The following is a 25,175-nucleotide window of genomic DNA, read 5'->3' on the forward strand; positions in this document are numbered from 1 at the left end:
GGAGGAGGGGGGGGGGGACAGGAGTAGGAGAGAGACCACAAAGAACAACAACAGGAAAATAAAACATCGACAAACTAAAAGAAAAAGAAAACAGCAACAAAGCAAACAACAAAAAAGAAGTACATCATATAAAAAGAAAAAAAAAACACATACAAATAAATAAACAATAACAAAATAGGAGATAATATACTAAAACAGAATACGTAATTAAAAAAAACACATTGAGATAAAAAAAAAACGAGGAAAGGAGTGCGGGAGTAAGAGAAAGAAAAAAGTGAAGAAGTAAAAAAGATTCAGAGGAAAAGACGGACAAAAGACAAGGAAGAAACGGAAGAGGAGGAGGAGAAGGAAGATGATCAGGAAAGGAGGCGAAGGAGGAGGAGTAACAGGAGGAGGAGGAGGAAGATGATCAGGAAAGGAGGCGAAGGAAGAGGAGTAACAGGAGGAGGAAGAGGAGAAGGAAGATAATCAGGAAAGAAGGCGGAGGAGGAGGGGTAACAGGAAGAGGAGGAGGAGGAAAGTTGGAAAGTTTCGTTTAGTCGGCGCAACATCTGTGGTCATATGCCGGAGAGAGACAGGAGGGGGAAGGAATTATAAGGAGGAGGAGGAAGATGATCAGGAAAAGAGGAGGAGGAGGAGGAGAAGGAGGATGACCAGGAAAGGAAGATGATCAGGAAAGGAGGCGGAAGAGGAGGAGGGGTAACAGGAGAAGGCGGAGGAAAAAAAGAATCCAGCCAGGTAGGTCAGGAGAGGTAAGCGTGTCCAGGGAAGCACAGGGAGACACGCGGACGCCGAGGCAAGGATGTCGCGCGGGACCTAAAGACACTCTAATGATGCCATCAGTCAAAACAAAGAGCCCAGAGTTTTCGTGAATAACCCCATTTATCAGGGGGGGAGGAGGGGGGTGCAGGGTCACGTGATCTGCCTTGTGGTGGTGGTGGTGTCTGGGGGACGGAAGAAACAGGAGAAAGAGAGGAAAGGAAGGGAGAAGAAGGAGAGGAAAGAGGGAAGGAGTTTGCTTGTAGGAGTTCAGTTAGAGGTGGAATGGGATTGTGGTTGGGAAGTGGAGGGATAATAAGAGATTGAAGGATGGAAGACGGAAGAAAGGAATAATGTGAAAAGAAAGGGAGGGAAAGAAGGAAAGAGATTGAAGTGAGAGCTTGCTTGTAGAATGGGTGGAATTGGATTGTCTGTAGAGGTATAAAAAGAAGAGATTAAAGGATGGAAGAGGGAAGAGAGGAATAACGGGATAAAAAGAGAAAGGAAAGAAGGAAAGAAAGTGGAGTTTGCTTGTAGTGGTGCTGTGTGGAGTGTGTGCTTAAGGTCAGAGGTGGAATGAATGATGGGACTGTCTAAGAAGAATGAGAAGGAAAGGTGGAACGGAGGAGGGAGGAGATCAAATGTGGAGAAGACAAGAAAAAGGGCAGGGAAGAGGGAAAGTTGTGTGGAGTGAGGTTAAGGGTCAGAGGTGGAATAGATGATTGAAGTGCCTGTGGTGGAGGCAAGAGGAGGAGAGGGGGAACGGAGGAGAGAAGAGAGCAAATAAAAAGAAAAAAAGAAAAAAAAAGGGGACCGGGTTAAGACTCAGAGGTGAAATAGGTAATGGGATTGTCTGTGATGGAGGGAAGATGATGAAAGGAGGGAGGGAGAAATGAAGAGGAGGGAGGGAGGGAGAGAAGGAGGGAGGGAGAGAGCTGAAGGAGGGAAGGAAGGCACAGGAGTTCTTGTTGACAGGTAAGATGAAAGGGGAAGTTGTGGAGTGTAGAATGAAGGCGGCGGATGGGGGGGGGGGGAGGAGGGAGGGGGAGGGGAAGACTAAAGTTCAGAAGTCAATGCCCTTCTCTTGTTTTGAGGTGGTGGTGGTGATGGTGGTGGCGAGGGAGAGGAGATGCATAGTGACGTCAGAATTCAGTAGCAAATGTTTAAAGCGGCGAGTCTGCGGCCAGCCAGGTAGGTACACACGTTTGGCACTTGTTGTTGCTGTTGTTGTTGTTGTTGTTGCTGTTGCTGTTGTTGTTGTTGTTGCAGGTAGTAATGGCGCGGTGGTGGTGGTGGTGGCTAAGGGTAAATTGCCTGTCGATAAGTGTGTGTGTGTGTGTATATGTGTGTGTGTGTGTGTGTGTGTGTGTGTGTGTGTGTGTGTGTGTGTATGGCTGATGTTTTTGGTGTTGTATTTATTATTGTTGTTGTTGTTGCTCTTTTCGAAGACGATAAAAAAATACTAATGACAGTCTCCCTCTTTTTCTTCTCCTTCTTCTACCCCATTTTCTTCCTCTTCTCCCTATTCTGACAGTTGCTCATTTTGAAGATATGTGCTGCGTGTAGGTGATGATGATTGCAATGGAGGAGGAGGAGGGGGGGGAGGAGGAGGAGGAGGAGGAGGAGGAGGGGTGGAAGAGGAGGAGTCCGTGGTGGTGGAGGCGGAGTGGACGTTTGTGCACTTGGTATCGATTGCAATAGAAGCGATGATTGTGGTGATGATGGTGGCCCGGGTGACCGCCGTGTGTTGTGATGACGACACTTCGGGCGGAGCGGCGGCAGGGGCGGTGATGAAGCAATGATGATGACGTGGGTCCGACGGTGGTGGTGGTGGTGGTGGTGACAAAGACACATATGCGAAGACGTGGACTGTTTGCCTTTCTGCATCTGATGGCGTGGCTGTGATGGTGGTGGTGGTGGTGGTGGTGGTGGTTGTGGTCGTATTGGTGATGGTGGTTTGGGGGTTTGTTTGGTGGTGACGGTGGTTAGGTAATGGTGGTTTGGTGAGGGTTTTGTGGTGTCTTGGTGGTCCTGGTTTGGTGGTGATGGGATTGGTCATGGTGATAGTAGTGACTTGGCGTTTGTTTTGGTGGCGGTGACAGCAACGGTAACGATACTTGGTGGTGACGTTATGGGTGATGGTGGTGGTGGTGGTGGTGGTGATGGTGGTTGGCTACAAGAGAAGTGGTGATGCGGAGAAGCCTTGAAGAACTTGTGACTCAACACCTGACGTGGACAGCCGCGGTGACGGTAACAGACAGTGCAAGTAAATCTTTCCATTAGTGTTTCTTTAGCGTCCTCTCGGCGCAATAAAACTACCGGCTCCCGGAGGCACAGCTGAACTAGTGCCATTCTTAACGTGTGCTGAATACCCGCATAAAGTAATGGAAAGAAATGCATGTTACTGCAACCTAACAAAAGAGAGAGGGAGGGGAGGAAGCGGCAGGCTACCTTTAATAATTTCCCCCAAACAGCAGCAGCTTGAAGGTGAGGTCAGACGAAGAGGCTCATAACGTGAAGCATAAGAAACATAAAAGGGGAAATGAGGCAATGAATTAGTACAGTGAACTCGAAAATCACGCTTTCAAAAGTTGAATGATATACAAAAGAGGTAGAGGTATACACGAATGTAGTAATTAACATTTAGTATATTAATCGGATCTTGAAAGGTCATAACTGCCTCCGAACAATCAAGTGTTGAAGGAAAATTAAACAATGTCAAAGAAAGAAACTGAAGTGGAGGAACCAACTCCAGCATGAGCAAACAATCCCATTAAGGCAGAGAACAGACAGGTGAGCCGGTGAGCCCCAGAACTAAAGGTCATTAAGCCCATTGAAGGCAGGTGCGTCTCCCTCCCCCCACACTCAGAGTCCCAGGCGACTGTTGTGACCTGACTCCAATCAGCCTCCTTGACCACGCCCACCCCCTTGCTCCTCCCTGCGCCTCCTTCCTTCCTCCTCCCACAACATCTGTCTCGCCGCCTGTCTGGACTCCTCAGGACAGCCCCCCAGGGCTTGGACGCACCTGCCTCACTCAGGTGCTGATGTGCGTTATGATAGCTAATGCAGCGTAGTGCTTTTATCTTTCTCTTCTTGTGTCTTTTTATTTCTAGTTACTAAGGTTTGGCTAGATAAAGGAAAAGTTTGTTTTTTTGGAGGGGGGAAATTTTGTGGGCGGTCCAAGTTTTGTAGAAAAAGTGATGACTAAAAAAAATAAATTATCTAACGTATCACTGTATTCGCCGATGATTTTTTCTTTTAGAGTTTGTTATTAAATTCGAGTTCTTTCTATGCGCATCTTTCTTTCTGTTCTTCCTGTCTGAACATTCTATTTGCTTTCTAATGAACAGCAGCAACAACAGCAACACAAAGATCATTAACAGCGTTTTCCCTAAAATTGCTGAACCCCAAACAGCCTTCCCAGTATTTCCTTCCCGGTACAATTCTTTAAAGTTAGATCCGGGGCGTTACAGACGAACTGAACACCCAGCGCGTGAAAGTATTACTCGCTCCACCTTTAAATGTCCACAAAATGTCACCTGAAAATGTCATGCTCCTGCTTACTTTCTCCTGTAATGAATTACCTGGCCTGGATCCATTAGGAATCAATAATTAATTGCCTTTTCTTTCTTCTGCAGGTACGTGAGTCAGCTGAGCGTGGGAGGAAGGAGGAGGACGGTGATTGGCACGTGAAGGTGAGTTGCGATACCAATATTGTAATGTCGTCGAGGCGTGACATCGCTAAACCCGTGAAGGAGCAGCGTCCCACTAGCCTCCTCGTGGTCCCCGCCGCCTTGACGCCTCGCTCCCTCTGACCCTGATCTCCGGGACCGGCCGGACACGCAGGTCGAGCCTCTGCACCCCGAACGCCCATCAGATAACGAGGGGGAACCAGGGACACCAGCGAGGCTTGGCTAATCACCTGTCCTTCCTGGCGGGGTAATGAGCGCTACACTTGGTAGTTCTACGGTCGCTGCCAGCTAATTAGCTCACCAGGGCTGAGTGACAGCCGACCTTGTGTTGTATATTTAAACACAAATATATTCAGGTATGGGGATTTGTGTACAATATTCACGCATGCTGAAACAACCTCCCAGCCCCTTTACGAATGTTGGCCTTTCATTCTAGCGGCGATGCAGGGAGAATTGATTAGTGTGTGTGGTGTGTGCGGGCAAACACTCCGCCTCTCTCCCTCCTCAGGCGCTACTGAGGACCAAGGTTTCTGCGAAGTTTTCCGACGCGGCAGGGTGGGTGAGAGACTTGGTATTTCACCCGAACGAGCCTCTTACATGCGAGCTTAAATGACTCAGGACTCGGATAACCTGTACTTGTAGTCGGATAATGAGTTTTAATGGCTTTTACGACCGACCTCCTGAAGTTTGGTGCGCCTTGCTTTCGGGTGAGAATCGCTTGAGTTGTCAGAGGTGTTCAGGCGGGTAATAAGGCGAGAAAGGTGTGCTGAGGGTGCAGGTAAGGCGGACTAAACAGTCTGAGTCATACTGAAGGAGGGAGGGTGAGGTCATCCCCAGAATAGTTTTGCTCTGACAGCGACAACTCAGGGCAGAAACAGGACACGCTGGGGACAACTTGATAAGGAGGAGGAATTGACGAAGCAGGATTTCTCGTTGTTATCAAGAATCCTCAAGAAACCTGATCTTGTTTGCGTTTCTTATCGTGGCGAGTGGACACAGCAGCGGTGAGGAGGCTGTTGTGCAATGGTCGTGTAGGCATGAAGGACGCGGCTCACCTACGTCTACACACCGGGACTTGATTGGGCCGTCGCCTACAGCGTCCCGCCTGTCTCATTAGCCAAGACAGCGACGACATTGAGGACCTATTTAGATTCCTTCTGTGCTTCCCGTTCTCGTCAACAGGAAAGAAACAGCGACTAGCCTGTCAGCGCGCCACTCTCAGAAGTTAAGAGATGATGTCTTAGGCCTCCCTCTGGTTCTCGGTATAGGTAGAGGCGAATATATGCAGATAATAAGACGAAATATAAAGAAACGGTTAATTAAAAGCGCTCATTTCAGTAAGAGTCTGGAAAAACAAAACAAAAGGGATATTTCTCCTCTTCCTCCTCCTCCTCCTCCTTCTCCTCCTCCTCCTCTATGTTCGTCATCAGAGCTGCCGGTAAAAATAAACGCATATATGAAGTAACATTTACTAAAATAAGAACCATTCCACGTGAGAGCTGCGAAGTAATACAGAGCAAGAACTTTCCTCTCGCGTCTACATCACGCGAGGTGTCGAGGCAAGAAAACGCAGTACTCTGCCGGAGAATATTTCAGCGAAGGCTCGGAATGCTTCAACAAATTCTACCGATCTATTAAAGGGAAGCTTTGGCGCCCCACAATTTCTCCCGTGCGACAGCGGGCCACACGCAGGGCGCCTCTTTAATAGAAAATGAATCCATCGTCTTAAATACTGCAAAACGGAGAGGTGGGTGGGAGGGGGACGGATTGCCGGCGTTAATTGACGGGGAGGTAATGGCGACGTTGTGTGTGCGTGTGTGTGTGTGTGTGTGTGTGTGTGTGTGTGTGTGTGTGTGTGTGTGTGTGTGTGTGTGTGTGTGTGTGTGTGTGTGTGTGTGTTAAGGCGATAGAGGGAGAGCGCCTCTCGCCCCCCACAAGCCTATGCCTGTAAACGGCCTACTGTGTATGTAAATGACCCGCGTTCAGGTGACGGGGCGCCGCTCCCCCCTGACCCGGCGCGAGGGGAAGGAAGAACTACATTATCTCGTGTGACTTCCTCGTGGATGAATAAAGTTTCGGGGCGGTGAGACGGCAATGAGACCAAGGAAGGCGGGCGAGGGCGGGGCGGCGAGGAGAGTAGTGGAGTGGAGTGGGCGGAGGGGAGTGAAAGAGTATGAGAGAGTTTAAGGGAAAGGCTGGCGGGTAGTGTGCTCTTGTAAAGGAAAGCAGACGGGAAAGAGTGTTGGGGTGAGGAGGAAGAGGGTGGTAAAGGAAGGCAGGAAAGGGGATAAAAGAGTACGCTTGTAAAGGGAACCGGGAGGGAAAGAGAAGGTGTGGGTTAGCAAGGTTTACTGCTATAGTTGCACACAAATGGAGGCAGGAGAGAGAGAGAAAAAAAAAACGTGTTGGTGCAGAATGAGGTTTGGGAAGGTTAATGTTAGTGCGGGCATACACACACACACACACACACACACACACACACACACACACACACACACACACACACACACACACACACACACACAGGACAGCACAGAGAAAAGAGTGTACATAGGGTGAGGTTAAGGTGGGCAGACTTTAACTAGGGCATTCACACAAAGGAGCGGAAGAGAGAAATATAGCAGGGAGGGCAGCATGGTAAGGTTAGCGCAGTTTAGCTTCAGTGGGGGACTTCTATACAAAGGGAAATGAGGGGGAAGTAAAGTATGCAGAGCTGTAAGAGGAGGTTAGGAAAGGTTAGTGGCAGACGCTCACACAAAGGTCAACAACAGAGGAAAAGTGTCCTGGGAAAGGTGCGTCTAGGATGCGGCTCAATGAAGTTTGTTAGTGCTGAGACTCACATAAAGGAAGCAGAAGTGTGTGAGGCGTTCGAGGATGGCGTTAGGATGGTTGGTGGTACACGCTTGCACGAAGACAAACAACAGAGGAAACGTTTGGTTAGGTTAAAAGAGGCTTGTTAGTGCTGAAACTCACACAAAGGAAGCATAAGAGTGTGTAAAGGATTCGAGGTAGCGCTAGGGAGGTTAGGAGGAGACGGTTACACAAAGACCAACAACAGAGGAAATGTGTGTTGTGGAAGGTGCGTCTAGGATGAAGTTAAATGAGGTTTGTTAGTGTTGAAACTCGAACAAAGGAAGCAGAAGAGAGTGAGTGTGTGAGGCGTGCGAGGTCAGTGTTAGGAAGGTTATACAAGGGTCAACAACAGGGAAAAAAAGGATCTTGGAATAGGTGCGTCTAGGATGAGGTGCTGAAACTCACACAAAGGAAGCAACAGAAAGTGAGTGTGTGCGTGTGTGTGTGTGGGGGGGGGGGGGGAAGTTACCGTTGGCCGTTCACACAAAGGAATTAACAGGGAGAGAGTGCGTGCAGGCTGAGGTTAGGATAGGTAAGGGACGTCCGCACAAAGGCAAGCATGGCAGAAAATGAGAGTGCGTGGGCCTGCAAGATGGCGTTCGTTGGTGAAGGTATAAGGGGGAACGTTCATACAGCAGAGTGAGTAGAGAAGTGTGTGTGGAGTGTGTGTGCAGGTCGAGGTTGTGTGAGGCTGTAATGTGGATGGTTTAGACATAGGAATGTATAAGTAAGAGTAAGTGGATGAGACTGGATATGGGTTGGGAGAAAAGTTAGCGTGGGACGTTTATACAAAGGAGAATGCGTGGGGTTGAAGGCGACATTGGGGAAGGTTAGTAGGGAACGTCTAGACAAAGGAAGGTAAATGAAGAGAGAGTGTGGGGCTGCGGCAAGGGGTTGAGGAAGGTTAGTTTTCATGGGTGAACTTGGGAGGATGAGAAGGAGAAAGAGAGAGAGAGGGAGAAAGAGAGAAAGAGAGAGGCTGAGCGTTGGTCGATAGGAAGGAGATGAGAAAGGTTAGCGGAGGAGCTTCAAGGAAAGAGAACCAAGTAACTCTCCCGGCGGGCGGTTCACGAATGCTGAGCCCCGTTCCGGGTCCAGGGAAAATGCAATTAAGGGATAAAAGTAGTTGGCGGCGGACCCTGACGCGGCAGCCCGACACCACACCGCCCGCCGGCAGGAGCCTACGTGCCCTGAACGACGCCGTGAAGTTCCCGCAACATTTAGGAAATTTCTCCCGGAACACCTGACGCGGGAAAATCTGTCGTCTTGTGCGGCCGTCAGTCTCCGCATCGCCCTGTGCACGCGTTGCCTTCCTTGTGTTAGTGTGTTGGTTTGCTGTGGTGGGCAACACACTGGGATAGGATAGGATAGGATGACGCTTTGACTTCAGAAAAAAAAAAACGTATTGTGTAGCCGCACTCTATTTTCTTCCACTTCTTCATTTTTTTTTGTTTTTTTTCCTCTTCTCATTATTACTGAAAATGCTCCACAAAAGGCTGTTACTGCAATGCTTAGACGAGAAAGCCAAAAAAGGAGATTACCAATATGGTTCTAGAGGTATCTGGAAAGAGTTTAAGTCGTAGGAAGGGGGAAACACTAAGGAAGGAAGACTTACTTGTTTGTTTTCCCTCTGTGGTGCGTCTACACGTTACCCTATGTAGTATTTCCTTCAGTCTCACGCAGGGTTTGGCGCAACGTGTGTATCTTGGCGATGTAATTCCGGGGCCGAGAGTCCATCGGAACGTGGAAACAAATGGTGTAAAACGGGAAAGCCTCCTCGCCGCCGTGTTAGGTCTCTCTCTCTCTCTCTCTCTCTCTCTCTCTCTCTCTCTCTCTCTCTCTCTCTCTCTCTCTCTCTCTCTCTCTCTCTCTCTCTCTCTCTCTCTCTCTCTCTCTCTCTCTCTCTCTCTCTCTCTCTCTCTCTCTCTCTCTCTCTCTATCTCTCTCTCTCTCTCTCTCTCTCTCTCTCTCTCTCTCTCTCTCTCTCTCTCTCTCTCTCTCTCTCTCTCTCTCTCTCTCTCTCTCTCTCTCTCTCTCTCTCTCTCGCCAGTAGCTCCGTCCCCTTGCCGCCTCAAGCCCCCTACACTACCGACGGAGCCACCCAGACGGAAAATATTTAGAGACTCCTGCCGCTGCTCGCCCTGATGCAGCAGCGGGCCTCGTAAACCACGCGAAGCCGCCCCCGACTTGGCTCGATGGAATGCAGGAGGAAAAGATAATATCATAACATACATTTAGAATACCTTGGGAATGCCCGGGATCCCAATCTAGGAACGGTATAGCATTTTCGTTGGAGATATTAGCGATGCGCCTAATTCTGGGAAGCGAGGAAGGTACGACTGGGGAAGAGGAGAAGTGTTGGACGGGATATAGAGAAGGAAGGTGTGAGGAAAGAGGAGATGGGGGTGGAGGGAAGCAGAGATAGTGCACGTGTGGAGAAAAGAACCTCCCGACATTTATGAGGGCGCTGGATGAGGCCCATGGAATAAGGTAAAGGTGAGGATGGGGAGTGTAAGAAGCGGAGAGGGAAAGGGATTAAGGAGGACGGACGAGGCTGAAACTAGAGGAGGGAGTCTTGGTAACGAGACAGCTGAATTGCACGCGGGGGAACGGGGCAGAATAATAGCTAATAATGAAAGAGGAGAAAACAGGAACATGGAAACGCACAGATATAACGCCGCCAACGCAAAATAAGTTGAATTCACGGGCATACATTTAGCTTACTGTATATTTCCCTTGCTTAAGAGATGATCCCGTATTCTCTCAGACGCTTTTGCCTCTCACATCAACTATTTCCAAAGGTCATAAAGGAGATCGCGTTACAAGGAGTGGTTTTTTTTTCCTGTTCATGGTGCAGAAGGGTCAAACTACCACCAGGGTCATAAAACTACCCCTGGAAATACCGAAAACTACTACGAAATCCTTGTCAAAAATGTGTCTGGGTCGGGACGCTTCCAACACATCGCCTCGCAAAACAACACTCCCGCTCGCTGAACTCGTTTGATTAGGCACTCACAGCACATCAGCAAATCCTTGGCTACTGCTGACGAGGCTTAAGAGTCAGCAGTGCCCGGGCTACTGTGTGTGTGTGTGTGTGTGTGTGTGTGAGAGAGAGAGAGAGAGAGAGAGAGAGAGAGAGAGAGAGAGAGAGAGAGAGAGAGAGAGAGTGTGTGTGTACAACGGTCATCTACATTCTACAACATCCCCGCCGAAAGATACACAAAAAAGCGTGTTCCACAGTGCACCGTTTCGTTTCCTTCCGTTCACCTGAAACTTTTACGATCGTAGGTGAGGCGTGAAACAACACCCACCACGACAAGAGCTTCACCCTCCTCCTCTACATAGTCCTCCTTCCTCTAAGACATCGCAGCAGATAAATAAATAACAAACATGAATCTAAAAAGCAAGAGACGTCCCGAAGATTTTTCAGAAACGAGCTTCCTAACTTTTTTTTTTTTTTAGGTAGCTGTTTACGTCCAGCGGCGTGTTTACATTATTGGTACAAGTGTCTCGCACCTTGTTTACTCGACCGACGCTCCGCAAACTCTGGGAGGCGGTCAGTGTTTGCATTATTGCGAATCTCTTAGCGCGGGCCCCTGCTTGTTTACCCCCGGGACGAGACTCTCCGCCAACTCCCGCTAAAAGTCACTGTTGACACTGCCTGGCTTGCTTAAGTGTCCCGACTGTCGCTGACGCCGCCTTCATGAGCTTCTGTGTGCACCCAACATACCCCCCTTTCTCCCTCTCCCTCTCCCTCTCTCTCTCTCTCTCTCTCTCTCTCTCTCTCTCTCTCTCTCTCTCTCTCTCTCTCTCTCTCTCTCTCTCTTAGCTTCACAGCCTCGCATCGATAACCCTGTAGTAGACGGAGACCTAATTAGCAGTTACTCATATGTGCGAGGCGGCGGCGGTGGCGGGGCCCTAAGGGATGCACGGCGGGAGGCGCTGCTGGCTTGGGGCGCGGATGTAGGGCCGCGAGTTTGACTAAAGATGTTTGCTTGGCCTCAAGTGTGTGTGTGTGTGTGTGTGTGTGTGTGTGTGTGTGTGTGTGTGTGTGTGTGTGTGTGTGTGTGTGTGTGTGTAAGGATTTTAGTATTGTGTGAGCGACAAGATATGCGTGTGACTTAATTTTCCGCACGTAAAATATTCGCCTCATCCGTCAGCCCCACGCAGTAGCTGCCCGTCATCGCCCCCCCACGCCCCGCCCCGCCTGCACCGCCCTACGTCCACTCAGACATTCGGGGCACACATTTTTTTCCCGCTTTTCTCTGTGTCTTCATCCAGGTGTCATGCCGGCGCGCCTCACCTGCTTGTTCACACTCGTCACCCGGGACTGACGTGTTCAACACCTGGCACCGCCGCGTCCTCCCTCGCCTAACTCACTCTGCGTATGAATAACTTTTTTTTACGTATGTTCGTGCATACGTTACATGCCTGCATGCATACATACACACATACATACATACATACATACTTACATACATCAGTACATATACATGCACAAACACACACATCTATTCATCCATCAATCTAAGCATAAACTAGTAAATAAACTAATAAAAATATACGTAGACAAATGTAAAAAAAACAAAAAAACCATACACACTTTTAAATATGTACATCCATTCTTATACCTACAAACAACCCATTCCACATACACACGAACACACGAACACAAACAAACGCATGGGCGACGATATTTCCTCGAAAGATTAAGATCAGCGGCGAGTCCCTGCGTCTGGAGACCGGGTAAGATGGGGTTGGGTTTCACGCATCAGCTGGTGGCCGCCAGGCATTCCCGGAGCCCCGCTGTTTATCGTAAAACTGTCAACATAAGCGAGTACTTTGCGAGGCCCGAGAGATGCACACACCAACAGCTTATTCAGGGGCCTCTTCCTCTTCTCGGCCGGTGTCGCAACTTTTCCCTATCCTCCTCCTCCTCCTCCTCCTCCTCCTCCTTCTCTTTTACTCCCTTCTTCATTTTCTCCTAATCCATTTCCTTTTCTTAGTTTTCATGTCTCTTATTTTTTTTCTTCCTCCTTCTCCTCCTCCTCTTTTATCTGCACTTCAAACTTACACTTTCCCTTTTCCTTCAGCGTACGGTTATTTTTTTCCCTTTTAGTTTCCGCCTTCTGCTCCTCTTCTTCCTCATTATTTCTTCTTTTCCCCATCCTTATCCTTTCCTCTTTTCCTCCTGTTATCTCTTTCCTTCCCCTTCCTTTCTCCTTCTCCTCCTCCTCCTCCTCCCCGTCCTCCTACTCCTCCACCTCAAACACACCACCCCATAACCCAGCGTCCCTTTACATGGCACCGGCACTCCGAGGCTGAGGGTTTACAGTCATAGTAGTTGATAGTCCGGGGCTTACCTTGTTTTGGCGGCGAAGGACCAGGGGGGGAAGTGGAGACGCGGGTTCATCCTCTCGGTAGGTAACGGAGGACGGCCGGACACTGAGGAGAAAGAAGGATATCATAGTCAAAAGTGAGGAATAGAAACGGGGGTCTGACGCAGCGCCGGTATTATGAGGGAGACCTAATTTTTCGAACCATGTCAAAGGGTGTAGCGAGAACTGAGGCGAGGATGACAAGAGGGGGAACAAGTCAAGCCTCCCGACTGAATAATGTTCCGGGAAAGGATATCTGAGGAGGACGCCAACGCTCGAAGAAGCTCCAAGGGCGAAGGAACAAACCTGGAAATACGTTAGAAAAATAGCAGCACGGAGAAAAGAGACAAAAAAAGGAAGGTGAAAGGAGAACATGACAGATAAATGGAAAAAGGGCACAAGGCAATAAAGAAAGGTCAAAAATCATATTTGGAGAGAAGGAAAATGTAGATGTGGAAGAAGCGGATAAAGGAGTAAAAGGGGGGAGAGAAGGATCTTAGGTCAGAGAGGTCAGTACAGAAGGATACGAAACAAGAGTAAGAAATTGACCTCTCTTCTGGCTACTCTTTACTGCTATCTATTATGGAAGCGGCGAGTAGCGGGCTTTTTTTGTACTCTTTTTGTTGCCCTTGAGCCGTGTCCTTTCATGTAAAAAAAAAAAAAGAAGTAAGGGCAAAGATCATATGTGAAGAGAAGGAAGATGTAGCAGGTGTGAAGGAGGAGGAGGAGGAGGAGGGAGATGCAAGAGTAAAGGAGGGAGAGAAGGATCTTAGGCGAGAGGAAGATATCAGAACGAAAATATACAAAGCAGGCGGGACGGAGGAGGACAGTATCATTTGTGGAGGGAACGAAGATGTGGCAGGTGTGGATGAGGAGGGTAAAGGGTGGAGGAGGACCCTAAGTGAGAGTGAAAGATCAGTACAAAAAGAAAGGTGTGTCTGTACCCTGCCGCCCCAGACGCAGGCTCGGAGACACCCGCCGAGTCGCAGGATCCAGATTGATGGCTTCATACTCAACAGGGCTTTGCCAGAGTCATGTGCGTGTCGCCGGATTAAACGGGACTAGCCTCTCTTTCAGGGCGGGAGGAGGCACGTACACCCCCGCTAGGCCTGTGTTTGCCGCCCACGCCTTGGGTGTAGACGCTCACTACAATAACAGGATCCACAGCGAACCGTAACCTAGCGTCGGGTCTGCTGTGTATCCATTGACAATAGCAACACAAGGTCTGCCGTTTATTTTTTTTCTCGCTCTCTCTCAGGAACCCAAACCCAGCGCTTTCACCCTCCCTTTCCCGAGACGCTGTGGTCATGGGAAAAATTTCCCAACACTTTTCGGAAAACTTGGTGAAATATGCTGCCGGTTTTGGGGCGGCTTGTGGTGGTGGTCTTGCGGGCTAGGGGGTGTCCGCGGCCTCCCTGGCGACGCTCCCTAATTCTATTTACCATGACGCCCCGCCACAAAGCCGCGGCGCCGCCCTCGTCCGCGTAATGCTCCTCCTCTCACAATTTTCTCCGCCGGGGAACGAGATTGCCCACAGCGAGTCTCTTCCCTTGCGGCTCAACGGCGTCTTGGCAGCTTCCTGAATGAGCGCGGCGACACAACGTGATCCGCCGACAGCGAAACTGGTGTGTGCCGCTCGTTAGCCGCGGCCCCGCTGACTCGCGGCCGCAGAAAATGTTTTGGGAATGTTCTTGTAAATGGGCGGAGAATTTCAGCGGGTCATTAGTGCAAGTGAAGGTCCGGGGCCACGCGTCCCTAAATCTTGAAAATTGGAAAGCATGGTACTGCAGGGAGACAGGGAGTGAGGGAGACGGGTTGGGGACAGCTAACCAAGGGAGAGTGTGGGAGGGAGGCCAGGAAAAAAGAGTGAGGATGTGAATACAAATGCTTGGGAGAGAAAGGGGAAGCAAGAGCTATTCCCACCTACGGAGCAATATCTTACGTGAGTGGAAAGAGGGCCGGGCCAGACAGACGGACAGCCAGCCACCAAAGCACACACACACACACACACACACACACACACACACACATACACACACACGCGCGTCTCTATTGCAAGAAAAAAACACCAACCATCCAACCCTTTCCATCGTGGTCTATGAGGCTCAACAACCTTTATTCTTTTCTTCCTCTTTTCCCCTCCCCCTACTCCCTATCCCCCTCTACTCCTCCACCTCCTCCCGTTGGCCTCAGTGGCGTGACCATTCCCTTCCCTCGCGAGTCACATATTCAAGAAGTTCCGCTAATAACACTAAAACTCCCGATTCCTACAGATATCAGTGGGCGAAGAGCTTTAGCTGGCTGGTGTCTTTCTCTCTCGCTTTAAAAATGGGACTGGAATTGGTGGCGGGGAGGTGTTGGTATCCCTCACACCCCGACGCTTTACGAGAGAGAGAGAGAGAGAGAGAGAGAGAGAGAGAGAGAGAGAGAGAGAGAGAGAGAGAGAGAGAGAGAGAGAGAGAGAGAGAGAGAGAGAGAGAGAGAGAGAGAGAGAGAGAGAGAGAGAGAGAGAGAGAGAGAGAGAGAGAAATACAAAAAAAGTGTGGTTGGTCCAGCGCGTCTGAAGAGCTCCTGCCCTGAGTGCTGTTAATAGCAATACCACAGTGTTTATTTTAGTGTTATAGCGCGGGGTCATGGCGAGGGGAGGGGCGAGGAGGGATGGCGAGGGGAAGGGAGAGAAGAGGGGGAGAAGGTGAGAGGTCGGTCGGCTGGACAAAAGACTGGGCTCAATAAAGTCTCTGACCTTCCAGCGCGGCGTCCCTGCTGGAAAAAAAAGCAGATATACCCCTTCTCACCCACCCCTCACCCCACCCTTCCTCTCCTACAGTTCTCTCCCGCCACCACCAATCCGTATTGCATCCCCTTCTTCACCGCCCCCCACGCCCTTGTCTACCCAGCTCCACGTTTTCTCCCGCGATTCTTCCGGCGTGGCGTCCCCCCTGGTGTCACTTCATCGCCGCCGCCTCGTCCCTCCTCTCGCCTCCCCTCCGTACATGTGATCGCGGCCGACAAAGGTATACATTGGCCACCTCGTATAAATACTCCCTTGAACCAGATATTCGTGGATATTCCCCTCCATTTGACTGTTCCGAATCGCCGGTCCCGGTGCTGTGGTTCGATTTGTGGCCACGTTCACGCCGGATCCGGTTAAGGGTGTCAAATGGACCTTTCGGGCTGCTCAAACTTCGTGTCGCGGTGAGTTGGTGCACTGCCGATGTCCGCGTATGTAGAGACTTGTGGGGGAGGGTTAAAGGGGAGGGGGACGGGTGGGTGAAGGGCTGGTGGGAGAGAGATGTGTGTGTGTGGTGTGTGTGTGTGTGTGTGTGTGTGTGTGTGTGTGTGTGTGTGTGTGTGTGTGAATGGAGGAGGGGGACGTCTGCGTGAAGGGCTATATATGTGTGTGTGTGTGTGTGTGTGTGTGTGTGTGTGTGTGTGTTCAGGTTAATGTTATTGTTATTGTTATTGTTACTGTTATGACCACACTTGCGGCCTACTGATCGGAAGTACCGCAAGACGCGACGGCCTCACCTGTCCGCCGATATCCGTCTGCCGCACACCTGTCATTTTTTTCCCTTAATGTCTGTCTGTGTATTTCCTCCGTGTTTTTTTTTCCCCTTATATTTTGTTTGTGTATAATTTCCTTGCCTTTCAGTCTTTGTCTTTAAATTCTGATCATAAAATATTTCCTCCGATTTCGCTGTCTCTCATTTCCCTACGAATGACTAGAGCAAGACAGACACATGAAGTTAGAACAGTGTGTTTTCCTCCGTTGGTTAGTATGTTTCCTTATATTTTGTTTCAGTATAATATCTTTGAAAGTCAGTCGTTTGCCTTTTATTCCTAATGACAAAGATTTTCCTCTGATTTCATTGTGTTTTATTCCCCAAAGAAACAGATACACGACGCTAGATCACATGTACCCTGCCACCACATTAAACACAGCAGACCTTACAACACACACCGTAATGCCAAGGATATAAGCGGCAGATTGAGAGAGGACTGTTTAAACGACGTGAACAGCAACAACAGCAGCAGCAACAACAACAACAAAATCGTCAGCACCGGCAGTAACAATAACACCGCAAACGACCCCAACAATCCCTTTCTTGTCGCAACAACACCTGACGCCCCCCCCGCACGCTGCCCCCCAAGCCACCCCTACCCCTACCCTTACCTCTCCAAACAAAGGTACACCGGCGTAGAGCACTTACTTCCCTTAGCTCGGCGGCGGACCCTTGCATACATACGCCTTGTGACGCCGCCCTCGACCCGGCGCCACCCTCGGCACAAAGGCTGGCGTGCGGGTCACAAGTGTCGCACAGAAATGTGATCAATATCGCTTCAGCCGCGCCACCAACCTCCTCCTCCATCTCCTCCTCCTCCTCCTCCTTCCCAGTGACGCCCGGCAAGCACACGCCTCCCCAGCCCATCAGCCGCCCGCCCGCCGCTACTCACGCCGCGGGTCGTATCAGCGGTGAGTTATAGGTTACGGGAGGCATTACGGCGATGATAAAGTGGGCAGCATTTCGTCAGCTCAGCACGTAGCTAAGACATTCTGGTACGTGTCCATGAGTCGAAATCACTGGCTTGTGCAGATAGACGTCCTCCTTTACCTTCCTCTGTACTCGTATTTTTTAATCCTGGAAATTTCGCTGTCTTTTGTAGATATATGTCCTCCTTCTCCTCCTCTACCATTCTTTCTTTGTACTCGTATTTTTCTATTCTTAAGTTTTCGGTCACGTCTCCCTCCGACGCACGCTTCGTTACTCCACTCTCACGGCGCGGTACACCTTCGCTTCTGATCACAACGTCCGCGTATAGAACATGAATATCAGATAACCACGACCCGATATACATAACATTGCTTAGTGACTCCCCTGTGCTGATAATCCCCGCGTTAAGCACATCACTGGAGGTCACATTTCCCCTTCCCTGTCCTTTCGCCTTTTCAGCTGACCTCCCATCCATCAATCTCGCCCGTCCCCTTTCCTTCCCCCTCCGTACCCTCCCTTTCTTTCTCTCCCTCCAGCACTGCAACACAAAGCCACTCCCTCCCCCATTCCTTCACCTCCCTCCTCTCCTTCGGTACTTGCTCACAACCCTCCTCCTCTCCTTGCCATCTCATACGATATTAATGCCCCTCACAACTATTGTCTCGCCTCACCAACGATAGCTATTGTTTTCCTTCCTTTCGCTCTGTCGCCTTCCGTCTTCGTCTGTCACTTTGTTTATTTGCTTGTCTTTGTTCGTTCGTTCCTCTCTCTCGCTTTCTCTTCCTTTCTCTCTCTCTCTCTCTCTCTCTCTCGCTTTGTGGCTCTCTTTACTGCCATAATTCATCGTCATCGTCTGGAGCAACACAGAGACAGCTACCTCGCCCTCTCTGCTGTCTCCATGTCCTTCTCCGCCCCGCTCCGGCAGCCTCGTCAACAGAGCAATGATTCACTTGGACTCTCACTTCTCGGTACTCGCTGACCCGCCGGCGCCTCGCTAAGGAGTGGCGCTTCGTAATTGTTTTTGTTGAGGAAACTGACTCACCTCGCTTGTCCGCCGCCGCCAATGTTCATGCGTTCCCTAAGCACCTCTTCCCGTCCAGCGTAAGGGCGAGGAAACGACCTCAGCGGCAGCATTTAAACAGAGCATGAACAAAGGAACTGCATGGAGTCCCTAACACGAGTCGAGAGGAATCATGTCCTAAAATAACCTTACGCGCCACAGTTTCGGATAACGAGTGCGGGGACATTTGCATATGACTTCAACATATGTGGAATTTACAAAGCAAAACACACTCGTAGCGACAAAAAAAAGTATTCCTGGAAACAATGGGCAGAACTTCAGGACTAGAATATTTGACAAAGTTCGAAATCCAAACACGTCCCACGAAAAGGAGACCGAAAAAGGCCCACCTGCCTGCAGTGATTGACATTCTCTCAAGACAGTACAAAGTTTGAAGGGAACACACAAATACGGAATTATGCTAACGGGAAGCCTCAGGACAACACGGAGTTACGGGAAAGCAGCACACACACACACACACACACACACACACACACACACACACACACACACACACGCATATTCACTCATTGTCCTCCTGCTTTTATTTCCTCCCTCCCCTTCCTTCACTCCTTCACTCCCTTATCTTCCCTCACTCATTCTTCCCATTCTTTCTTTATAACTTCCCTCCCTCCCCTTCTTTCCCGTTCCCTCCCTCTCCTTCCTTCTCTCGTTCCCTCCCTCTCCTTCCTTCTCTCGTTCCCTCCCTCCCCTTCCTTCTCTCGTTCCCTCCCTCTCCTTCCTTCTCTCGTTCTCTCCCTCTCCTTCCTTCTCTCGTTCCCTCCCTCCCCTTCCTTCTCTCGTTCCCTCCCTCTCCTTCCTTCTCGTTCCCTCCCTTCCCTCCCCCTCCCCCCGTACCACACACACACAAGGGCCTCGCCGTCACCCCAAACCCAACACCTTCCGTTCGGGCAGTGAAGGGCGGTCTTTAGTGGCCCCGACAGGTCTCGGTTCTTTCATCTCGTATATTCTATTTAACTCCGCGCTATTCACCGTACCTGCCGCTCTAGTACACGCTCTAATTAACACTTACGTATGAACTAATTAGCACTTACTAATGAGTTGTGTTTGTAATGGTAATATATATTCTTTTTTTATCGTGCGGGGCTCATGCTGGGCTGGAGTTAATGCTTGGCCGTCATGCTGCCATCACACGACTGCCGCCATGGACGAAGCCGCCGCGGGAAGTAGACGTATAATGACTGTATTCACCAACTCGTACGCACCTTTCAAAGTAAAGACTCATAACAGCACCTCTATTTTCTACCTTTTTTTTCTTCTGACATGCGTAGTAATTGGAATGCGGCGTAGAAACAGGTGAGTATATATAGCGTGCCGCGTATAACAAGCATCAGGTGAGCAGTGGCGGTGAGGCTGTTGTGTGGGGAAGCTTACGCCCCGGCCTGACTCATCTCCCTGCGGACCGTGGTGACTCAGTACTCCCCGCCAGCGTCCCCCTTCCTGGGCATGCATATTTCAACCTCTGTGACCTCCTGCAGCCTCCGTCACCCCAACACAGCCCACAGCCCCCTTCTTTCAGCCACAACAAAGCTCGTCCTGACCCATTCCTCTGCCCCTTTAAAGCTCCCTTCCTTCACCCACCTTCCCCAACACACTGCTCCTCTCTCCCTCTACTGACCCTCAACACTCCCTTCTTTTAGCCACAACAAAGCTCGGGGTGACCCATTCCTCTGTCCCTTTAAAGCTCCCTTCCTTCCCCCACCTTCCCCGCCACACCGCTCAATGCCCCCTTCCTTGACCCTCCACACTTTCTTCTTTCAGGTCATCCGTTTCAGCTCCACTCCGCCGCTCTACTAAGCACGCTGGATGCTTTGTCTTTCTCATCCACATCCATTTCTATTCCCCGCCTTCCTCCCCCTCGCCGCGGCCCTCCCACGTCCGCTCGGGAGGAGGCCAACAAGGGGCTGCCGATAAAGATGTACAGTCCGGAAACCAAGACGGTCGTTAATTAGTCCTGCAGGAAGTTGTGTTCGGGAGAGCGCCAGACCCACCTGCGCCCCGGGGACAGGTGGCCTGGCGCGGAGGATCAGGGAGGCAGGGAGAGAGGCAGAAGGAGGAGGAAGGAGAAGGAGGTGTACCGGGGTGAGAGGATGGTGGGGAAAGGAGGAGGAGGGAGTCGTGGAGAGACGGTGAGTGAGGAGGAGCAGGAGAGGGAAGGAAAACAAAGGGATCATAAAGGACGGCAAAACAGAACTCAACAAACAGAGGTCTTGATAGGATAAAGCAAGTTACACAAATCAAATTAAACAACGGACACGTGCACAGAACACACGTAAAAAATTGGGGAAAAAGTGAAACCCCACAGAAAAATGAAATATAAAAGGAACACGAACAAGCGAGCGAGCGAGCCTGGCTAGACTTAAATGAGTTAGTGGAAAATAAAGCCCAAACTATTCCCCGCCAGTTTACAGACATATTACACCTTTAGAACTTTTCTCGTCTATCGCTTCTTAGGACAGCTTAAAGGCAATATAATAATGGTCGAATCTTTTCTTTCTTTGCTTTATCGTCATCGGCCAGATTCTTTAGGTTTTATTGTTTTACGGCTGAGTAAAGGTCGCGATTTTTTCTAACTAAGACATCGTAAAGAAGGGGATGGACGTGACGAGGACAGACAGACAGGCAGACAGGCAGACGTGGAGACAGACAAAACGAGACAGGCAAGAAGAAAGTCAGACAGAAGAGACAGGCAGATAGGCGGCCAGACAGACTCAGGCTAAACGCGACAGACCCAAAGACAGACAAGGAGAGCGAGTCAGACAGAATGGGACAGACAGACAGACAGACATACACATAAGACAATCAATGAGACGACCATGGAAGCTGGAGCACACACACACACACACACACACACACACACACACACACACACACACACACACACACACACACACGCCGAAGAGCCGCTCTCAGGGGAAGGCGACTGTATATAAGATGGAAACACGATTAGCCCTCCGTTCCATTATTCGGGTGTCCGGTTTGGAGGGAAAATTCATACAAAGGTGAGCCGGCTTGGTTCTGCTGATTCGGGACGTAGCGGGCTAAGTGAACTATACGAGGCCCATCAGTAAGGATAAGCGCCTACTTTGGGTGCCCCGGTAACAGGCTTTAGAAGGAAATCACTACTGGGTTCGTCTCTACAAGGTTCCTCGGTTTGGACAAAGAGAAATCGAGTATTCTTTCCCCCCAAAAATTCAGGTCTCTTCAGATTTTTTTTTCGAATGGGAGAGAAAGGGAAAGATAATTGTAGGGAATGAAGAAAAGACTGAAACATTAAATTAATAAAACACGACCAATTTCGCCTTAACAGAAAAGAACCTAAACTGAAGAAAAAAAAAAAAAACGAAATATCTATAACATTTACATGACATATAACGTTACGCATATCACACCTAACATAATGAATAAAAAAAAGAACCTGATATGAAAAAAGACCCGCACAAACAGAGGAAAACAAATAAAAACAATAAAATGTGAAGCATATATGAACCCAAATAAAGGAAAACAAATACAAATAACAGGTAACATGACAACCACACAAGACAATGATATACCAAGATGACCTAATCGATTCAAGGGCTGACTGATATACATATGACTGGTGTACAGAATCTTGGGGCATCAGCTGAGGACCCGGACGGACTATTCCCTCGGCCAGGCCACGTGATATTAAGCGAACATGACCTCAGAGACCGGCCAGAGGGAGCCATCGGCCGCAAGATGTTTGTCTCCCAACCCTCCCTTAAGTCCATTACGTCGCGGCCTTGTGTGGGTAATGGTGGGCGAGTGGAGGGAAAGTGGTGGGCAGAGAGAGAGAGAGAGAGAGAGAGAGAGAGAGAGAGAGAGAGAGAGAGAGAGAGAGAGAGAGAGAGAGAGACGGGGGGGGGGGGCGGCGGAGGAAGACAAACCGCTCAAATCTGACACGATGAAGACAGCGGCTGAAATAGATTTAGGTTGAGGTTTGTGTGTTTATCCTGTTCTCTCTTTTGGACGTTTTCTGTCTAGCAAACGTTCTTCGTGGCGGGGATGGAAGAAAAGAGGGAGAAAGAGGGAGATTTTGTATAGTGAGAGTAAGGTAAAGGGAAGTGTGTGTGTGTGTGTGTGTGTGTGTGTGTGTGTGTGTGTGTGTGTGTGTGTGTGTGTGTGTGTGTGTGTGTATGTGTGTGTGTGTGTGTGTGTGTGTTATATGATCTAAAATTACCACCGTTCCTTACAGTATCTTCCCCTCCCTCACCCTCCCTCTCTCCCTCTCCTTCCATCTTCCTTCCTGTATCTCCCTCCCTCGCTCTCCTCTCCTTCCATCTCCCCTCTTTACTCGTAGACAGACGGACACACATAGATCTGGCGCATTGAAGGGAAGAATAAAGTAACGCCGCAAAAAGAACAAAGCACTTTTACAACCCGAAACGACTCATGGAAGACAAAAAAAATACATAAATGGCTCTTTGAAATGCGAATCCGGAACAGAGCGAGTTTATAGAGCAAACAAAAAAAGGACATTACGTTTAGAAGCCGTGCAACAAAAGCGCTGTGTGTGTGTGTGTGTCTGGAGGCGAGTGAATACACCGAACTGAAGGGAATGAAAGATTTAATGAACCACAAGATAACACACACACACACACACACACACACACACACACACACACACACACACACACACACACACACACACACACACACACGCACACTCATGCACTTATTTCCGACCTCCTCGAGACACGTTTGTTTCGAGTTGCAGTTTGATTTGTAGGCGATTGGGTCAAGGTTCCTCCAGTCAGGCCGTTTTAATGAGGCGCCCTCTGCTTTAATCTCAATCTCTCTCTCTCTCTCTCTCTCTCTCTCTCTCTCTCTCTCTCTCTCTCTCTCTCTCTCTCTCTCTCTCTCTCTCTCTCTCTCTCTCTCTCTCTCTCTCTCTCTCTCATTCATTCAAGAAAATCCTCCTAATCTGTGGCTGTAAAAATAAGATAGTCGGCAAAGAAAGGGATAAAGGAGGAGCCGTGAATGGCAAGGCCAGATGAAAGCGATAAGGGTCCCCCCCCGGGTATTCAGGACTCAACCGCCACAATCCCTAACAGGTGCGTCCCGCGAGCAGGTGAGCCCGGGGTGGAGAATAAGGGGGGGGTGGAGAATAAGGAGGGGGGGCGAGAGGAAAAGAGAAAGAGATGGAGGGACAGAGGGAAGGAGTGAGGCAAAGGGAAAGGCGAGTGTGTGAGAGGATGGATTTATGGAGTGAAGGTGGGAGGAGGAAGAAAAGGTAGGGAAGAAGAGAGAGCGGAGGGGAAGGAGTGGAGGAATATGTGGAGGTCTCTTGTAAGCTGCAAATATGGTAGAAAAAGTAACTGCAAAAAGGTTTCTTAAGAGGAAAACACGTGGCATAAATCTAATTTTGCAAAAAGGTTTATCTCGGTGAAGGAACGGAGAAATACATCGGCGAGTGTTGAAAAACATGATTATAAAGATCAAAGCCCTTTATATATATATATATATATATATATATATATATATATATATATATATATATATATATATATATATATATATATATATATATATATATATATATATATATATAAAGGCTAAAGAAGAGAGCAAGTCTGAATGTAAGATATGATTGAAAACGTCTGGAAATAAAAGGGAAAGGGGAGGAGGCAGAAGGGAAAAGTGGAGTCCAAGAAATAGAGGAAAGAGAGTAAAATAAAGAAAGGAATTTTGCGTCGGTGAAAGGAGACAAGAGTGAAGAAGAGGACTGGAAAGGGGAAAGAAATGTTAAAATAAAAGTTGGAAACAGGCACAAAGAAAAATACGAACACGGACACCGACAAGTGAAAGAAAATACACGAGAAGAAAATCACATGGAGGGAAAAACTCAACTGAATGAATAGGAAGGAAAACTAAGAACAAAAAATAACCACCCCGCGTCTTCAACTTTTTCAGTATAATCTTAGGGATGACGCTTCTGAATGCCTTATACTTTTTGCACATCACTCCCGCCTCCTGTGGCCAATCAGTCCCCTTCCTGCGAGACACCAACCTGAACCAGCCCCTCAGAAGCCTCCTCCCTCTTCCCTCTCTTCCCTCCCTTCCCCAGCCTGCACGCCTCTCACAGGCCTTCCTCATTTCCCTTACCTCCTCCCTTCCTCAAACTGCAACTCCTCAACCTCCATCCCTTCTCCCTAACCTCTCCCTCCCTCAAACTGTCCTCTCTCAACCTCTTGTTTCCTTCCTTCCTCAACCCCTTCCTCTTCACATATCTATTCCAACCTGCACCCCTCAGCCTCTTAGAACCGTCCTCCCTTCCTTCCTCTCTCCCTTCCCCAACCTGCACCCCCTCAGCCTCTTAGAACTGTCCTCCCTTCCTTCCTCTCTCCCTTCCCCCTCACCTTTCCTTGCCAAACCTGCAACTCCCCCAGCCTCTTAGAAGTCTCCTCCCTTCCTCCTCTCCCTCCCTCTCCCCCCTCACCTCTCCCTGCCCCAACACGCCCCAGCCTTGATATTACAGGCGTCACTGTAGGCCAGAGTGACACGAGGCAGAATACCAACCAACGCATCCTGTCCCCTCTGAACGTGGTTAATTGGTAAACAGCTTGTGACATCCTCGCAGGCGTGGGTCTCTCTCTCTCTCTCTCTCTCTCTCTCTCTCTCTCTCTCTCTCTCTCTCTCTCTCTCTCTCTCTCTCTCTCTCTCTCTCTCTCTCTCTCTCTCTCTCTCTCTCTCTCTCAGTGGAGGACGAGCACTCACCGTGGCTTCACTCTGCGGTTACTATTACCTTTGACCAACTACTCTGTTGACCGAAGATGGATGGATGGATGAAAGGAAGGCACCGGGGAGGCAGGAGACGGAAGGGGAGGGGGCTTGAGAGAGAGAGAGGGAGAGAGAGAGAGAGAGGAGGCCAGGCAAGAGAAATGATGAAGGATATAGG

At 49.4% G+C, this 25,175-nt stretch overlaps 1 protein-coding gene across 2 annotated transcripts in view; it reads right to left on the reverse strand.

Moving 5' to 3' along the window:
• The window catches only part of LOC126999015 (uncharacterized), a 130,107-nt gene that overhangs the window by 69,837 nt on the left and 35,095 nt on the right, over nt 1–25,175 (reverse strand). Inside the window, exon 2 of one of the 2 annotated variants that reach the window (XR_007753102.1) lies at nt 12,668–12,749. Coding sequence is in view for 1 of the 2 variants with exons in the window: in XM_050861337.1 (XP_050717294.1) it covers nt 12,668–13,057 (390 nt within the window). In the remaining variant the exon portion in view is untranslated. Of the gene's footprint in view, nt 1–12,667; nt 15,048–25,175 lie in introns of those variants that run through there. The other variant, XM_050861337.1, reaches the window with a different exon arrangement.

This window comes from Eriocheir sinensis, chromosome 15 (genome assembly GCF_024679095.1).
Source record: "Eriocheir sinensis breed Jianghai 21 chromosome 15, ASM2467909v1, whole genome shotgun sequence".
NCBI lineage: Eukaryota > Metazoa > Arthropoda > Malacostraca > Decapoda > Varunidae > Eriocheir > Eriocheir sinensis.